We start from the raw sequence: 19,490 nt of genomic DNA on the forward strand, positions 1-19,490 counted from the left end.
CGGAAAACTAAAAAATAAAACAATTTAAGTCAACTTCATAGGACTTCCTCAAAGGTTTTGGCTACATTTTGCTTGAAGGCTAGTATCAGTTGTTTTATCTGAATTAATTTGTCCATTTGTAGCATAGACTAGCCAAGAGCTAATTTAACAACTGTCAATAACAAATTTCCTCTGGATAGCTGGCAGGTAAGGAAAAAGTCACTAAATCAAAATAGAACAACAATATCAGGCTGTGTTTCACTTACCTTGTATTCAAAGCATGACACACAAATGAAGAGGAGATCCAAAATCCTGTTCAGCTGCATGGATGGAAGGTCTGCAATCCATTTCTGTATTAGGTTCTGATCAGCATTTTTCATGATCCAGAGGAAACAGATCAAAAGGTTACGGGTGGTATCAGGACCTAATGTGGCACTCTGCCTGTAGGGCTAGGAGCAGATAAAGTGAATATCAGTTGAAAAAAGAAAAAGAAGATGGAGGTTATTGAGGTGAAGTAATATTATTTAAATTTCAGTTAAATCAAATCTCAGGACTGGAACTCAATAAGTTTAACCTCTTCCAGGTTATGCTGATTGTGTTTTTTGAATGTCTATGTGTGTAATTAGTGACAGAACCAGTTGCATGCCTATGGAAGACAGAAAGAACAAGAGTATTTTTTGCTAGAAACTTGTATTTCCTTAGAATGAGGTATAAAAAAGTTTCTGTAACTGTGATCGCCTCTTGCCATGCAGTTGTGCCTGCCAAACGGTATGGAAGATAAAGATAACCACGAAGAAAGAGACAGAGAAAAAAGGAGGAACTTGAGTCCTAGATCCATTGAGATTGGGACTGGGAGGCAGTGAAGGAGTCAGGGTGGCATTTGTTCATCTGGAAATGAGACTAGGTGGGTTGCGGAAATGAAAATAGGCACGTGGGGAAAAAAAGTGGAACTACTTATGCTAAAGAAGTAGTTAAATGACTAGAAGAGAAGAAGAGGACAGGAGGAATATGAAACATTCTTTTGTGGCTGCAGGAAACAAGAATGCAGTTTCTCATGACTGTAGTTTTTAGTGACAAGAAATAATAAAAGGAGAAAACAAAGAAAGAGGAAAACAGATACAAGAAGGAGACTGGCACAGCACTGGGCATACCAGGGACACCAGAGATATTCCAGAGCTCCTGAGGTTAAACTGATTCCCTGCAATAGCAAGGGCCACATTTTGATTGATTGCACTTGCAGACTCTTGTTCTTCTTCTTGGTTTCCTGTGCGTCCCTTTCCACTGCGGGCATCTGAAACTAGATTTGAAATATTTGATTAGAACTTCATGAGCAATCCAGTTGTTGCCATTCACATGTCACAGTCTTCCATCAGGCTGCAACATAACAAAACCATTTGCACCTCTTTACCTAAGACTGTTGGTCTGGTTGATGTACCAAGCAGTGAAAGAGGTGCAGCACGAACAAGACAGATTGCAGTCATGTGTGAGGGCTGCCTAATTGTTCAAATAAACACAGGGAAAGGAGATGTGTCCAATAAGCTCCCAGTGTTCAGAGAGGGTAAATTAAAAGCAAAAGCAGTAGCAAATGTGAGGTTGCCTCTGAAGTTCAAAATGAAGCCAGCTCTTTGTAAGACTCGGAAACAACCAGTTCCAAGCCATCTCAGGCAAGAACATCAACACAAAAGCCATACATGGGTTTGGTGATATTCAACAAAGTATGTAAGTCTGCAAAGAGCTGACAGAGCCGGTATTGCCTGCTGGCTAAAGAGTAAGTTTAATTTTAGATATCTAGCTGCTTCTATTCCCTGCTAATTCTTGACATCACTTTCAGCAAGTAAAGTTATTTATACCTAAGTTCTATAAAAAACCCCTCTGATTCTGAGTGTCCACTTTGTGTTTTGCAAGTCATGTTTCTCAGAGAAGCTGAGTGAACAGCAAGTACCAGTGTACTCAGAACAAGGACAATATCCTCTTGTGACAGATACTCAACAAGAAAGACACTCTAAAATTGCTACACCTGGGCTTCCTCATTATGTTTCCTTTTTGTCTATGGTATAAGGACAGTAATTAGTTTACAAGAATCTGATTAGACAATGTATAATGAAGATTTTCATCCTCTCAGCCTGAAAGAGCTAAATAATGCTTTCATAGTACTGAGTTTTTTGTCCAGACATCTAAATGCAAAATACAGAGACAAAAATATATTCTTGAAAGATTATACTTTTTTTTTTCTTTATGGTGTTTATTCTATTTAAGGAAGTGAAATGTAGTTTTGCAAGTAACAGAGATCTATTATCTTACAAAAAAAAATGTGAAATAACTGCTTTCAACAGTATTATATGAATATAAAATTTGCAAAATGTGAGGAAACAGCTCAGATAATGTTGTTTTAAGAAGGCTGGATAATATAAAGTTTAGTTAGATGATAAAAACGTGTTTTGTGTCTGATGATTTGTTCTGGTTTGAGCTGAAGTAGAAATAGTTTTCTAACTTCAGCTAAGTTTCATGTAAGTAACTTTCTGAAAGTTAGCTGCACGTTTTTCAGACTGTTTCTCTTAAGAAGCAGTAACATGGGTCATGGTTATGCAGAAAGGCCAGTGCTTATACTTATTCTTATAGTAACCAAGGCCACCCTTGAGCTGGTGGAGTAAGATAAGTCAAAGATGAAAAGGGGTCACGCTTGCAAGGAGGGGCAGACAGGACAGGTGACCTCAAACTCATTGACAGAGTATTCCATCCCATATACATCATACTTGGTATAGAACTGAGAGACCATGAAGGTCTCTCTCTCTTCTTCAATGCCTGATGTCCAGTGAGGACCTCATCTGTTGGTTTGCCCCGATCCAGGATCCGTGCATTCCTGAATCCAGTTCCTGTGTCCAGCTCCCTCTCCTGCTGCTAACCCTTGTCCCTACTTGCTCTGAAGCGTTTATGATTACATATAGTCATCAAGGGGTGGGGGGGCACAATTTCATAAATTATTATTATCATCATCATCATCATCATCATCATCATCATCATTATCATTATTATTGTACCCATTTTCACTTAGTTTCCAATCCATAAGTTGTTTTCCCCTCATTTCCCTTTCGCTGGTGGCGGGGGAAGGGAAATGGAAGCCCAGCTGCTCAGTTCTAGCTGCCTAAACTGACCAGGCCAGGGCTAAGCTGTGACACGATTGCATTTGCCCAAGATTAATTTTGGTATTATGTTAATAGCACTAAAGAGCAATAGAAAAAGACAGAAAGAATACAGTCCAGTTTCTTTAATTATGATGTAACATAATATCAATATCACTCTTGTTTTCCTTCTTTCTGTCTGTATCTCAATATTCCTAGTAGATCTTGCAGGCTTTATTTGCAAGATCATAATAGTTATACTAAAAGACAGTGAGGAAAAATTACAGATACATCTCTGGTGTATTATTTGCTCACAAAGTGAGGATACTGAAGTTTTTCCTGTCTTTAAAAATGCAATTTACTTCTAAGCAAAGAAATATTCAACCTTACTACATCATGGGGAATTTCTGTACTTAGCACATTCCCCTTCATGTTTGATAGATTGTTTAGACAAGTTACTCTAAGAAGCTGAAAAATACAAAGAGAAAAAGATCTTACTTGTAAAATCATGCAGTTGTGACAGTGAATCCAAAATGATACCAACCAAAGGTAGGTAGAGAGCTGCAATTTTAATCTTCACCTCTTTTTTTGAGCAACGTGGGTCTAGGTCATGGGAACTTAGAAGGCTAAGGATAGCACTGACAGCTTTTCTTTGCACCTTGCTAATCCTGTTAACACAAAAACCTTTCATGAGCTCCATTAACAGGTCATGCACAAATTATTTATAAATCAGATCTCTAAGAAACAGAGTGGAGGTGAAAGATAGAAATTAATACACCAACATTCATTAGATAATATCTTCCATTCTGAGCAGAGACTCATGTTCCCTGCAAAAGACACCTATCTTACATTTCCAGGCCACTTCACTACAATCAAAGAGCACCCAAGTGAAGAGAGATGCTTAAAGAAAAGCATCATACATTTTCTGCAGTTTAGCTAAGCACTTAGGCTCAGACATAGGCAGAGGCATACTAGAGAAAAAAGAACAACTGAAATTTTAAGTTGTGTTCTCAATCTATGTATTTGGCCAACACAACCACAACAAATAGCATATTTTTACTCACTGGGACCAACACAACAGACAAAATGGTAACTGGGTTATAGCTGCATTACAGTGTGACTAACTGAAAAGAATGAGGGAATCAGGACTGCCCTGGAATTAAACTGTGATCTTCCCATGAGTAATAGGATGGCTTGATCCCACTCTAAAATCTGCAAATTGGGATACCCACCCCTCACTCTCTGCATCCAGCGCTGCTGCCAATTCAGTGAAAAGTAGGCCGGTCAGAAAGTGCTGCTGACGATATTCAGCTGACAGATCAAACATACCAGCGATTTTCTGGTCCTGGAAACTAGAGCAGGAGCTAGAGTTCTGCAGAAGGATAGTGGAAGCGTTAAAAGAATGATCACTGAAATCAAAGCTTCTTAAAGAGGTTGTAGTTACACACCATGTAGCTAACAGAAAATCTCTACCATATGAAAATCACAGACTTTTAAAGAAGGCTGAAAATTTTGGAGAAAAATACCTGAATGTGAAATAAAGAGCATCTTGTTTCAAATCGGTTGGTTGCTAGGATGCAATCTCATCCTTTCCACTCATCTGATATTTATTGAGATGCAAAATTCCTAACCTGTGTTCATTAGTTTGGATGGGACACAAAGTCAGAATTTTCTGCATGTTTACAGTTCTTTACGTTGCTCTTACTGTTGCAGAGCAGCCATAGGGCATTGTACAGCAAGAGGCTGCTCCTGCATTGAGACAGACCTTGGTGTCAAAAGCTCTGCCTTCTTCAGCATCCATGCTATCTAGCACAGGAGTAAAGTCAGGAGAGACATGTGAACAGTGTTTCCTTCCACCCTGGAAATCCTTGGCTCAGCTTGCTAGAGGCTGGCATAATTTAAAGCAGCCTTCAAACTGCTGTAACTTATGGCTGTGATTGATTTACAGCCAGCCCCAGCATGGGATGTTGCTGCTATATATGTGTTGTGAACTTCTTAGCTTCTCCAATCATAGGTCTGTGCCACAGGTCACCTGGAATGTTTTTGTGCCCTGACTGAGTAAGCATAAGTCTTAGACTCTACTCCCCAGTACAGCTACTGGGGTTTATGAGTCCAAATTTTGCTTTTAATTTATATTCTTCAATATTGTCTCCCCATATTTCTGTCAGTCACCCAAGAACAGTCCCAGAAAACAAACACATGAAGTAGCAGTATGCCACACTGTGGCAGCTGCCTTCCAGTGTACTGGGTCAAATGAAACTCATGTCTCTAAGCAGTCCCATATTTTGGATGCACATACTTAAGCCCATTCCCATTTCAGCCTCACTCAGACAGGTATTGGCTGTACTATGTTTGTGCGGAATAACAGTAAAGCACCCAGTTAAGTGAATTGGCTTCTCTTCAAGAACTCCAAAAGATTTATTCACAAGGCTGCATTTCTTACTGAAAATCTAACTGTAGCTGGGCAGCACTCCTGTAGATAGATCAAAATTACTGCAAGCGTGGTGAGTTAATGTATTATATCATCCAAGGGGCACAAAAGCCTTATTGATTTGTGTAGGTTGCACTTCATACGTTACTCCTAAAGGAGAAAAAGAGTTGATGATGTTGCTTTAAGGAAAGAACGACTAAACTGGTGTCTGCCCAGCTCTGACTTGCTAGAACTAGTTCCAAGAGCTATGCTGACTTCTAATAAGCAGAAGAGTACCATTTCTAGTTCTTTTGCATCCAGGATTCGCATTAAGCTATTGTGAAATCCTGACTCTTAAGACCTTCACACTTTTAAGGTAAGGAAAAACTTTAATATAACATTTACTATAATTAATCTGTCACAATCCTTAAGGTATGAAATGTAGTACATTTTAGCATCCAACCAATTCTTTGGCAATTATGGTAGGAAAAAAATGGTGAATTTGGACTGTTCCATAACTCAGAGTGGTTTTGTACCTCCCATCATTCTCAGCCTCAGCTCCACTGTCCCACATCCAAGGGCTATGGCAATTATGGGGCACTGCACTGAAATTCTTCATTGCAGTCTTGACCTCTGTAAGATCACTGAGGTAGAAAACAGGCAGGCTAGTACTCTTTGTTAGGGGGTCTTTCCCACAGAAAAACCAAGGTATCACCTAACTAGAATGCAGAGGAGAAGAGCACAAGACTGTCAAAATATGGTACGTCGTGCCAGATAACAGTTTCCTCATTGAATGTGTTTGTGAACTCCATTGCTAGGATGACGGAAAAATAAAAGGGAAAACACTCTCCACCAAAGACAGAAATCATTGGTGAAATCATAGCATCATCCTTACCACTGGGGTGCAGAGGAATCCAGAAGAAAGCATGCTGTTATTTGAAAAGAAAAGCATAAGAAACCTGCTCTGAACAATGCTCAGGTTCAACAGAAATCCATGACTCCAGGATATTGAAAGTTGCAGTGTTTTAGTCACTAACTGACATAGTGGTAGTATCCACATCCACTTGGAGAACAAGACATTCAGCTAGAAGACAAACTTACAGAAAGATTTCTGTGCATTGCTGCATAGTATAATTCTCCAAAACAGATACTGAAATACGTATTTCTGATTGTGTATGGATGGGATATAGGTGTGCCTGAAAATCAGCCTTCTGAGCCATGTTCCTTTTAGACCTTGTATGTTTACTTCTTCATTTTCTGTTTGCATGTTTCTAGAGGGCCACGTATCCATTAAGTTTTAATTTGTGTGGATGCAGTTTTGCAGTAGTACTCCTTCAGCCTTTATCCTTCTACACCTCATCTTTCAAGAGGGAAGTTATACTCCATGATCCAACAGTGGCTACTTCTAACCTACGTATCTGAAAACAGAGCAACATAAGTCTTTCTTTACATGTGTGTTTCATGCGAAGTTCACACAGTGTTGTACAATGCATGCCTACCTGGGAGGAGATGGAGGGGGAGGGGGATGCTGGAGCAGAGGAGGTCATGAAGAAGAGATTCAAATTGAGATAATGCTCATGGCTGCAGAGAATTCTCAGGAATTCCAGTCTCATGGAAATCAGGGTGGAAAGTGAATTCAGCTTGTTTGACAGCTAGAAAAGCAAACCAAAGAAGTGTCATGCGATGGGCATGCATTATTTAAATCACCATGCAGTGAAATATCCTGCTTCCTGAAACAGACATAAATAAAGAGCCCAGCGTGCATGAAAAAGCTCACTAGTTCCCCATGCCTTACTAGTTTTTATCCATTAGCTGCTCTCTGACAATGGTGGTGTCTCTCCCTCCACTCCCCAGCTGCACTACCAACTTCCCAAGAGACAATCCCTTGGGTTTTTTCCTCCTCCCTACAGGAAAACATACAATATGTTTTTTCCCCATTTCATAACACACAGATTAAAACCAAACAAAACTCTGCAGTCTGTAGCAAACTCATATAAAGTCCTGATTAGCAACACAAATCATCAATGGTCTGGTCATCTCTCTTTATGTCAATGATGCCAGTGAAGTACTGTGCATACTATCAGAAACTGGGGTGGTAGTCACCTTGATTCTCCTACCTACCATTAGCTGACAGAAAGCCTTCCTTTGGCAGAAAAACTACAACAGATACACCCAGTCGAAAACGGATGGAGAAACTTCCTTTTCAAATACAACAAATAATTCCATAATAACATCTTGCATAATTTATTTTTAATTTTGGGAGGCTTGTAAAGCAAAAAGACGGATCATTTTGATTGAATCCCCCAAATCCAGTGCACTGGAGAAGTCAGAGACCAAAAGCTGCTCTGTACCCTCTACAGACCCTGCTATTAAGGGATGTAAAAAGGTAAGGGAAGTGGCTCCCAGATGCTCTGAAGCAGTGCAAGGCACGACATTTCCAAAAGAGTCTTAACCTCCACTCAATTTTTTTCTGCTGACCACAAATCAAAAGAGGTTTAAAGCCTCTGCATATGCAATAGGAAAAAGAAATTTACCTGTCCCTTTAACACAACTCAAAGGACATTGATGGATAAATGAATCAAACAAAACAGAACACTGGGCCGGCAACAAGCCAAATGCAATCCAAATCACGCATGGTGCATACCTGATTACAGTAATGTTTGATGAGATTAAACACAAATCCTCGGTCCATTAAAGAGAGTAGATCATACAAGAAAAATGCCAGGCTGATATTCATTTTTTCTGCTTGCTCACTTTCCTTTGAAAAAAAAAAAAAAAAAAAAGAAAAAAAAAAAAAGAATTGCAATTATGATGCACAAAACTTACATAAAACTGGAGGACGTTTTAGAATCATTAAAAAATAATGTAGGTGACAGCCCCCAGAACCACCTCATGGAACGTACTGGACAAGATTGTTTCAGTTCTCAAACTTACATGACCTCGTTAAATCCTATAAATTATCCCAGCTGGTGTAACTTTCACAAAGCAATATCAAAGGATGAATGAACAAGGTTATCTTATGCAAACCTTTAGGCTGACAACAATGAAATGGAATATGAGACCAGGTCTGAATTCTCTATGGGCTGCAATCCTGCATATGCCTTTTTTCAAAAAGGAAACTTTAACATTAGAGAATGCTGGTTTAGGTACCTAAAACATAAAATATTGTTTTAAAATATTAATAAATATCTGCACTGGCTCTGCTGATGGAATGCCTAGTATTTTGTTCAGGAATTCTAAGGATAAAATTGATAGCAAAAAAATAATGGTAAGTTAAATCTGTGGGTTTTATCATCCAGCAGCTAAGCTCTTGCATGCTACAAATTGGCCTAGTCACCAGAGATATGCAGCCTCCAAGTAAAAATCATAAAGAGCTTCATGTGCATTCTAAAATAGGGCTATAGTTACTTCAAATATACCAAATCAAATCATAAAATCTCAGTAGCATATGTAGCCCACCAAGAGGAATTTGTGCAAATGCTTGACGGATCTGCACACACTCTGCACACATTTAAAGCTCAGAGCCTTCAGGTGCTTTGAGTCAAGACTGACAAAGGAGGTAACAGAGGAAAATGTTGCCTTTACTTGTGGTTCTGACTAGTGACAACAGGTATGTAGCACCACAGGGTGGTTAGGATTTAATTTTTCAATTTTCAACCTTTTTATTGCTGTTCAGGAATATATATATAATTTCCCTACTATCTAGAATTTACAGAGCAAAACATTTTTTACTGTGCAGAAAAAATTAGTTTTCCACTACCTTACTGGGTATGCTAATATTTGCCAGACATATGTCTGTAGAATCCCAGAGCAATCTGCCACTCTCAACCTTGTATTAAAACACAGATTATTACTGCTTGGATTTTAAAAACAGACACACATTACCTACTGCTGCTCTGTACAACCAACCAATGGCCCTAATTCTGCAAACACTCCAGTGGGCTTTTCACACATAATCAGGTTCTGTACACTCACTCTATCAAAACTGAACTGAATTAACAGCCCATAAAACCCTGTGCATTTCTCGTGGGGAAGCCATAAAATACTAATCTCTTGGCAAAACCTACAGTTCCATTAAAACATTTTTAATGTAACAGGTTTTTATTACATAATGTATTAAAAAAAAAAAAGGTCAATGACACCTTAAGTAAACATTTCTGTGGAAATGACTTCTCTGCATTTGGCACATAGAAGCACACCAAAGGATCAAGCAAAGGTTAAAGCATTGGAAACCACTTTTTGCTGGATAGTGACAATCACTTCTGCAGTTCTCCGCCCTCAGTCATTTGGCCTTGGCCCCTTCCCAGTTTATGGTACTCAACAGCCCAGTAGGTTGCACATGGAGAAGCGGATCAGGAAATGGGGCTGGTTGAAAAGCGACCTGACAGGCCAGCTCTCCAGTTTGTTCTGCCCTGTGATAGAGCACAGGGCTGGGCTACCACACAGCATTTGGCAGCCCCGGGGCATGAAAACAAGTTGGTTGCAAGAAGTGAGCAAACGGCAGTCACCCAGTGCCTATCTGTAGCCTCAACTTTGTCTATAGACCAGTGTGGAATGACATCATTGTTGTAGGTTGACAGTACTAATGTTAAAATATAAATTGCATTTTGTGACCCTTTCAACTTTATAATCCATTATAACACTGCAACTTGTTAAAACATACCAAGTGAAAGAATTTCAGGGGAAGTAGGGCTTATTTCTTGTATTTAATTTTCAGGTGGCCAGTGCCTCTGTAGCGAGATCTGGGGTTAGATCACTGATGGTTGGAGTTTGCAACTCTCAGGAGGAATACTGTCTTTATATGGCATAGTCCACCATCATCAGCTAAGTCAAATGTGGAATAAAACACTATGCAGTAGAAATGAGGAAAAGAGAAAAGTAGAAAAAGAATAAGCCCTGACTGGGCTGCAGTTTGATGTTCTGGCTATCTAACCATAAAGCATCACTGCCACTGAAAATGGGTGCCCAGTCTTCCCCGCTGATGGGAAAGGGGATTCCCTCCATGCACCCTGTAGTGACACTGAGAAACAGGCTGAAGTGCTAAGATGAGTAAAACAAGTTTGCCACAGGAGCACAAGGTGGCTCCTTGCACAGCCACAACTATTGCTAAAGGTCCATGTGAGAATATCGCCTCAGTTTTGGCCTAACTCTAGTGACATTACCGAAGGTGAAATAGGATTAAATACAGCTCAGTGTGGAGAAGGGTGAGTAGCAAGGATCCACGGTGCTTATTTCATGCATTTACCTTCTGTGGTTTGACTAAAAGTGCAGCAATCTCTGAAGTAACCACATTAACTATAGTGGTAATATCATCTTTAAAGCGATCAGAGAATCGGCTTCTTCGTGGGTTGTCTTGCTTCTCTATGTTGTGAACATACTGAGCCATACTCTTTATCTGCAAAGCAGAAAATAAAAAATTAAAAACTGCCCAAACTGGACAAAAACCTACTGCTTTAATATAATCCATGGGAGTTCAGAGACCGTGCTCATTTTTCCCTGAATGCAAACATTCTCATCTTCTCAGAGCTGCATGAGCTGCCAGTGACAACAGAGCCTAAAACTCAAACACAGCCAGCCATTGATTGTTTTTCACATTCACAGTTGTCTACTCTCAGCACCTGAAATCAGAATCACCCTCCCCAGTCCCTTGCATCTGCAGCTCTGAAATATTGCTGTTTGCAACTTTTGCCTTTCATGATGACAGACAGCGAGTAACAGTTCTGGAATTGATTCTTATTTCTTGACCTGCTGTTGGGTTGTTTATTTGATGCCAGTGGAAATCAGCATATTTTTGCTGCTGACATCCATCACGTCAGGGCTCTGCGAAACTGAGTATGCGGACCCTTGTCACTGCTCCCACGTTAATAAAGTGGAAAAGAGAGGAACAGGTATCCAGAGAAAAGGACGGACTAAGTTCAATGTCTGTCTTTCAGCCTTCTGCATGTAGATGACACAAGGACTTTGCAATCATAGGCTGTCAGTGGGGAATGGGAGTGAATATGGAGAATTCTTTAGTTGTACTTCCACTGTTTGGGACCTCTCCTTTTGACACTGAGGCTGAATAACTGAAGAGACCAACACCCAAATAAATCTGTGCCCAGAGTACCTGCTACATTTCACTATTAACTTACTATAAAATATTACTGTCAAATCTTACCAGGAGCTCAAAGAAGAACCAGGCATACTTGAAGACAGATTCTCTCACAATACCAGTGCTGACAACCATCTGCAGTGCCAGCTCCTCGTGGAAATGCTAGATAATAAACACAGAGTGTTGGGAAATGGCTTTTCAGTCAACTCATCTTCCAGTTCCAACATCCCCCCTCTTCCCTGTGGAAAACTGTGTGGCTGTGGTCACATACCCCATTCCCCAACAGCAGTTCTATTTAGCACTGCCATGTTTTTTAGAGACAAGGTAAAAGTAAGGTTGTCTCTGTGGTGGTAGAGAAGAACACAGAAATAACCACAGCAGAGCTTGTACAGAAGTTTGTAGCTGGAGACAATTCACTTTGCAGTGAGATCTGATGATAAGACACCCAAAGCCAATGATCTAAACTTTCTGGAAATTCACATCTGGACTAAAAATGTATTGCAATGCTTGTTTTCTATTCCTGACACAAACAATAAAGCCAATGAAATTCTTAAGCCTACGTACATTGAATAGGACATATAAACCCATCCAGTATTCATATTGTGTATAAACCTTTGGCAGAAATCAAACCAATAAACTGGAATATGAAAGGAGAGTTTCTTAGTTGTAACTCAGATTCTGAACTGCTTGCTGCAGGGTTTTTCCCCAAAACCACTGCTGCTGATCAATGCCAAACACAAGATTCAGCTCAGGAAAAATCACCTATGTGATGTGGTATCTTTTATGTCAGTAAAAGCTATTTGGGAATACATGCTCAAGATACGAAGGAATCTCTTGGTTCTAAAAGCTACAGAAAAGGAAAAAGGAGAACATTCTTTACAGAAGACAGAGATAGCAAACGTATGTAGTTTACTACAACATGTAAAAACACGTATCCAAGGCTAAACAGTGGTGCACAAAGACAGAGGCCCTAACATCTTGAGAAAGAGAGCAAAGGGAGGCTCCAGGCAGGTTGCTACTTGTCTAAATGTGTCCTGGAAAAAGAATCTAGACTTTAAAGCAGAAGCAGAAAAGTCTGGGTAATAGCTATGGATGGAGTCAATATTCCACCACAAAAGTCCTTGTTTGATAGAACTGGTCGTTACTTTGCTCTTTCTTTCCCCTCTCCTCATTTAGAAGCACCAATTAGCAGCACTGCCTCAGGGGGCTCCAGCCTCTGTTAATGTGCTCTCTCACGTTTAGCGGTAGGTTACCTTTTTATTGGATGGTCTTGGGCTTGCACAAATGCTTGGCATGTCATTTGTTCCTTCAACATAGAAAGACATCCGACTGGAGCTGTGATCTGTAGACTGGAAGGCATAGTCAGAAGAAATAGTAAGTTAATACATAACTTGAGCTAATCAACAGAGAAGACATCAGCAGCAATGGGGTTTTTTGTTTGATTTTTTTTTTTCTTTTTTGGAAGGTATGCACAGACGTTCACCTAAACAGCTCTTCTTCCTTCTTCCAATCCCCCTTCCCAGTGGAGGCCAAAGACCACCTGAATGCAGCAGCTGCAGGAATGTGCGAATGCCAACACTGCCATCATGTGCCAAATTTTGGAAGAGCTACAAATCACCCTTCGAAGGGTAGCAGTCATTTAAAATTATCCGGTGGCTCTACTTCCGAAATTAACCAGCATCTGGAAGTCTTCCTTCCACTAAAAGTAATGCAAATTTAAAAGCCAGTGAAATGGCAGTAACCAATTCTAAATGGCTACATTTATGGATGTGATGAAGCTGTAATATCAAACATTCTAATTTTGTATTAATTTGGGAAAACAAAGCCTTGTACTCTGTTTTTTTAGGACACAGTGCATTACAGTAAAATTCATAAAGCTAATAAGTTCAAATCTACATTATTAAAAATTACTATGGATGAATATGCATGCCCGTATAAACAATTAAATAGATTGGCAGAGCCTGTGCATCTTAATAGCTTTGTTTTAATTTGTTGAAGACAAGAACTCATTTACCTTAACTGGAGAGGCACATGATCATTAAAAAAGGCTTCAAAATGTTTCTGGAAACAACTTGCTTGAATAGCAGTATTTTACATACGTAATACTCAAAGAAAAGGGAGGGGGGATAAGGTTCAGAGCTCAGCAGACTTGCTGCTGTGGAGCTCTGCCGGGGAGCAGGCATTTTGCACCAAAGAAAAATCCTGCTTTTGTCAGAGCCACCACTTCCCAGATCCCGCTAAATGGGAAACTCTAGATTTTGGTTTCCCAAGAGAGCTGAGCGCAGTCGTCCTTATAAAGCTCTGAGATAAAGCCAGGATGCTGTAGACCAGCACCCAGGTCCAATTAGGGAAGCAAAATGCTGCTTCTCAACTGTCATCATCCTTCCTATCCTGCAAGCTGTTGGTGGCATATGTAGTTGTCGATGAGAAAGATGGAGGAAGCTTGTGTTTCACTCTCTGGTTGAATTACGTATTTGGAAAGACCCAGTTACAAACCACGCACATGGCATTTGTACTAAAGCTGATGTAAAATCATGGGGCTGCTGTCATATAAATTGCCTTCTTTTTTTCCAACAGGAAACTATTTAGCATTAAACAAGCTCTGTGAATTAAAAAAAATTGAAGAAAGAAAAAGAGTTAAAAGGACCAAAAATAAATTATCAGAGCATTTTAGGAAAACTGCTTCTCTTCTGAGGACTTTTTCACCACTTTCAGAAAGTGAATCTGTTCTCAATATAATCCGTAGTAGTCTTTTCTCGTGCTGACTGCGCAACTTGGACCAGCTCACATCACCAGACATGAACAGAAGAACAGCAAAGTGAGGCACATCAGAAAAAGCAAATCCCTCTGTGGATTGTCTAAGTCTCAAAGAAGAGACAAAGTTCTTACCTGTTGCTCTCTTCACTGATTAGAGACATCAGAATTTAGCAAAGGGATTTAATGTGTGCCTATGCCAAACCAAATAAACAGAAAATGCTTTTGTGATACATACAGTGCATTTAGAAGAAGCAAATGCAACCCTCAAAGAACAAATCTAGATTATTAAGTTTTGGCCCATACAGTTCTCTGGATATTTGATTTCATTCTCTTACCTTCGATGACATGATGTTTTTGACCTCCTCATCAGTAACGGTTTGTGTAACAGCGATATCAGGATTGCTGCAGCTTATCACTCGGCTCTGCAGGAGTTTACTCCCAACAGACACTGCAGAAGTACGTCCAAATGTGTAATAACGAGACTCTGTCAAAATGGCACTGGTGCCTGCACCTGCCCATAAGAAGATGTTTAAACTAAGACTAAACGACATATATGTGAGACAAACATGGGATTCAAGCCATCTCTGCTCAGTGCTGTTATTACAACAGTATTTTGAATAGCACAAAGCTCCTAGAAATCTCACCAGCAACTGCTTCATTAACAAATTACATAGGCTTTTAATGATAAGGTGCAGATGTTTTCCATGTCAACAGCTCACAGGGTAATTGCAGAATCAGTAATAAATGATTAAAAGGGCTACCTGAGCAGCAGCATTATTACTGTTTTTTCTCCTTCCCATCAGCCCTTTTTAATTTGCTGTAGACTAATACAGCATAAACACAAAATATCACCTTCAACACATAACACTTAACACCACATTCAAAGTATCCAAGGAAGCAGGGTGCTACCAGCATAATTTTCACTAAATGATTACCTAGTTTCTAGCTTCCCCATGGACTTTATTCTTCTGGGATAAAGTATTTCCAAGTGTATGCAAGCTCAGAGATTTTTGCACAACCTATCATCACTCTAAATGTCCCTCAAGGGGTATTTAAATGAATATTTGAAAGAGAAACGTGTCTACATATCTTTATCTCCCACGGCTGCTTGGCTGTAAGTCAGTTAATGTGTAGCATTAGATCAAATGATCTACAGGGTTTAGGACAACGGATTGCAGCAGAATTAAGAATGACTGAGGTTGGAAGGGACTTCTAGAAGTCATCTAGTCCAGCTTCCCTGCTTAAGCAGGGCCATCTAAAGCCAGCTGCCGAGGACCATGTCTAGACAGCTTTCCAGTATCTACAAGGTGAGACACTCCACTACCTTTCTGGTCAGCTTGTGCCAATGCTCGGTCACCCTCACAGAAAAAAAAAAAGTGTTTCCTGATGTTTAGAGGGAGCTTTCTGTGTTTCTATTTATGTTCACTGCCTCTGGCCCTGTCATTGAACACCACTGGGAAGAGCGTGGCTCTGTCTTCTTTGCCCTCTTCTTTCAGGTCTTTGTATACACTGAAGACTCCCCTGAGCCTTCTCTCTTCCAGGCTGAAGAGTCCCACCCTTCTCAGACCTTCCTCACTGGAGAGATGCTTCAGTCCCCTCACCACTACCAGCCCTCGGCTGGTGTGTCCCTAGTACGTCCATACCTCTGTTGTACTGAGGAGCCCAGAACTGGACATAGTACTTCTAGGTATAGCCTCAACAATGTTGAATAGAGAAGGGTCACCTCCCTCAGACTGCTGGCCAACATAGAGGATTTCATCCTCCTGATAACACCCCTAAAGTGAAATTGGCAGAGTTTTGCCATAGTAAGTTGTTAAGCATGGCAGTAAGTCAGTTTGCACAGAAAGCAGTTTACTGATGTACAGGCCAACAAGAAATCAGCATTTGAAGGCCATTACAATTTCTACAGGAAATTTCTTTAAAGAAAGCCTCAGTTTAGGAGACGTCTCTCACTTTCATCTTGAAGCTACTGTGTTGCATATAGCTACAGAGTCCTCTCACCTCAACCCTGTGTCTTAAATGAATGACTGGGAGATACATACTATTTGGGTCAAGGCCACACTGCTTTTTGCAGAGCTGCGATCCCTCACCTTCCTCTGAGAAAACTGATGTATCTGAACAGTGCTGTGCTTGGACAAACACGTCTGGGTCTCTATTTCATAAGCCAGTTGCCATGTCCCCCTCTCAGAAGTACCACGCTGAATAGGATGTACCAGGAAAAAGGAATAATTCTTCTATGCTTGCACCAATATTACCTGGTTTGACTACTTCTCTCTGAGGGTCTGGAAGACGAAATACATAATAGACATAAGACGCCAGGAGGCAGTTCCTCCCATGCTGGTCTTTGCTCAGGTCTTTGCTGTTGTGGAGACTGGTAACTATTGCAGCCACAGATTCAAAGGCAAACTGTGAGAAATTGGCTGTGAAAGAAAGGCAAGAATTAGTTTCAGCACTGAAAGGTATAATGTAATTAGGTGAGGGTATTATTTGTGCCAACAACAACTAACACCTGCTTTAATTCAGTCCTTAGCAAATTCGTAACTCTAGACAGCAATTGCTACACCCGACCAGACTCAAGGTCTACACAAGCCAATAAACCACTCTTCAGCAGACCCACTGACTTTCAACCAAATCACTGCTACTTCATCACTCTGTGCTACATAAAAGCAGAATGTAACTGTTAATTACCATTTCAAGCAGCCTTCATGCATTTCTATAAAATACCTACTTGAAGAGCACTTGTCCAGCTGACAGACAAATACATGCTAGCAGGCTTTTACACAAATGTTGCAGTGGATGATGTGTTGATTACCAAAACAAGATAGGAAATAAGCTACATCACTGCCTCCAAGTATGCCCTCCTTCCAGAGATAACATACGTGACGAGCAAGTGGCGACTCAGAAAAAAAAAAAAAGTGTGCTTTACTATACAGATTCTGATTTTGTGCTTACGCAATTCTATCTGAAGAGATATGGGCAGAGCATATAGTGCAGCCAGCAATGTCGGCTGTAGGATAATTGATTTTGCTGGTGCTTTCCTTGCAAAACAACTGAATTCCAAAGGAAAATAAGCCACAACCTACTTTCTCACCTATTTTTCCACAGAAGTAAACTACTACAATTTAACACATGCCCCAATCTGACTCTGAGAATCTTAAGTGTAGAGACAAAAGGAGAGAAGACAGGGACTCAATTAAACCGGATTAAATTTTGCAGTAAAACTCTGTCTGGAGTAGCACAACTCTTTCTGGAGTAGACTACAACAATTGCTGAATTTGAGCCTGGATGTTTAGCAATCATTTCTACCACATCTCTAGGTCACTTGCAGTACCGCTCCAGTTAATACCTGTCTGGCCAGCAATGACCATGGGTTGTACAGCCAGCTGGAAAAGTTTATCTAGCACCAAATGCAAAAATAAGACAAGAGGTTCAAGGCGTGAAGAATTCAAACAGATAATGCTGAGTTTCAACTCATGTTCCAGTGTAGTTTCTGTAATCTTCTGGTCCATCAGTCGAATGGGGAATGTCACTTGACTTTCCAGAGAATGGCACAGAGTGAAGAACTTCTCCAGGTGATTGTCCTGCAAATACAGTGCACTCACACTTAACAAGCTTGATATATTTAAGGCTGCTGCTAGCTAAGCAAAGCCTGATTGTCCCACTTGATGGGATGGGACAGAATCTTTCCACCCTACTGGCTAGCAGTGGTGGCTAGCCCTGGAGATCAATTTGTAAAGCAGCTGTCACAGCTTTTTGTTTGTTCCTTTTCATCTGGCTCAAATTCAGCCTCTGGTTACATCAGATTAAAAGCAGCAAAGTTGTCTTCACTAAAGTGGTTGCTTCATTTAATGAAAATATCGTTTCCTTTCTGATAAAACTTTGTCACGTTGTATGTCTACAGTTCCTCTGCCACCCACACCTAAGTTCCAACTACATACAAGTTGTGACCCTCATGAGTGTGCCTTACTTATTTAAAAAGCATGCTCCAAAAGGGTGTGGACCTGTTTCAGACACAGAGCCTCTAGTTATTAGGACAGAGCTACCAGGGTTAACTGCTGTAGAATAGCATGATGTGTAGGAGACACTGCAAAGCAGCGTAAACAAACTAAACTTGCTCTGCCTCTAACTGGTGTCCCAGTACAATGGGCAAAGCTCCAATTTCTCATCACGCTAAATAACCAGAATGACAGAATTCACATTCAGCATTAAGCTTGTGTCCCCACATCACATGGCATTGACAACTGAGCTGCCTAAAGAATTCTGGCAGTATAATCTGCCCCTACAGGCGTGGAGGTGCTATGTCTCTGCAGCTGTAGACATTAGCCTTGCAGGACAGGAGATGCAGACTGCAGAAACTGGAACTGAACCCTGCCAATGTCTTTCAAATGCAGCCTACGCAGACCCTTACTGAGCTGAGAGGACATCAGGCTCCCTATTGCTTGATGTGACTTGCTGCTGAGAGTGCTCATTTGTTCACTTTTACCAACACATTTCATTTTACCAAAGGACTTCATTCACTGAGGATAAAAAGTTATTATCACAACTGTTAGTCGTTTTTAAATCTGCATGGGCCTAAACATCTCCATTTCATAAGCCTCCTAAGCCAGCCTGGACACCTGAATTCTCTGAAATTAAACTACAGCTTAGTTTTGCTTCTGATGCATTACCTGAGTGTGAACAGATGAAACAGCTTGCACTTCAACATTGAAAACACCCTTGTGTCCTTCAACCCATTTAATAGGTGGTGTCTGAGGAGGAACTTTCTATGATGGGAAAGAAATACAGGAGTCATTATCTTCCTTTTAATGATCAAACAGAAAGACTATTTACATGGGGGTGTATAGAGTATTCGTGCTATTAATGTCATTTTAGATATCTGAAGCTAGTGCCATACAGAGAACCACAGCTAGGTATCCTCTTATTCTCATAAGCTAGATGAAGAGAAGTTGATGCACTAAACAAGGAAATCTGGAACACTTCATCTGGATGCCCACCACAAGCAGCACAAATATGTATTCTGCTGGGATATTTTTAAGTTTGTAAGTTCCCAGTTAAAGCACTGCCAAAGGCATGTTGATGTGGTACATTTTTAGCTCTGTGGACAGCTTCCTGCTTTCCAAATTTACTCTGAGGG

General features: G+C 40.4%; 1 protein-coding gene across 2 annotated transcripts in view; it reads right to left on the reverse strand.

Moving 5' to 3' along the window:
• Positions 1–19,490, reverse strand: part of DOCK8 (dedicator of cytokinesis 8) — a 91,030-nt gene that overhangs the window by 24,282 nt on the left and 47,258 nt on the right. For both annotated transcript variants that reach the window (XM_054055122.1, XM_054055123.1), the window contains 13 exons: positions 19,024–19,119; positions 17,703–17,937; positions 16,612–16,776; positions 14,692–14,867; positions 12,853–12,948; positions 11,666–11,761; positions 10,754–10,903; positions 8,153–8,266; positions 7,008–7,160; positions 4,331–4,470; positions 3,597–3,766; positions 1,131–1,276; positions 246–428 (listed from right to left, as the gene is read on the reverse strand). In XM_054055122.1, the coding sequence (XP_053911097.1) occupies positions 246–428; positions 1,131–1,276; positions 3,597–3,766; positions 4,331–4,470; positions 7,008–7,160; positions 8,153–8,266; positions 10,754–10,903; positions 11,666–11,761; positions 12,853–12,948; positions 14,692–14,867; positions 16,612–16,776; positions 17,703–17,937; positions 19,024–19,119 (1,920 nt within the window). The remainder of the gene's footprint in view (positions 1–245; positions 429–1,130; positions 1,277–3,596; positions 3,767–4,330; positions 4,471–7,007; positions 7,161–8,152; positions 8,267–10,753; positions 10,904–11,665; positions 11,762–12,852; positions 12,949–14,691; positions 14,868–16,611; positions 16,777–17,702; positions 17,938–19,023; positions 19,120–19,490) is intronic.

Source organism: Cuculus canorus, chromosome Z (assembly GCF_017976375.1).
Source record: "Cuculus canorus isolate bCucCan1 chromosome Z, bCucCan1.pri, whole genome shotgun sequence".
NCBI lineage: Eukaryota > Metazoa > Chordata > Aves > Cuculiformes > Cuculidae > Cuculus > Cuculus canorus.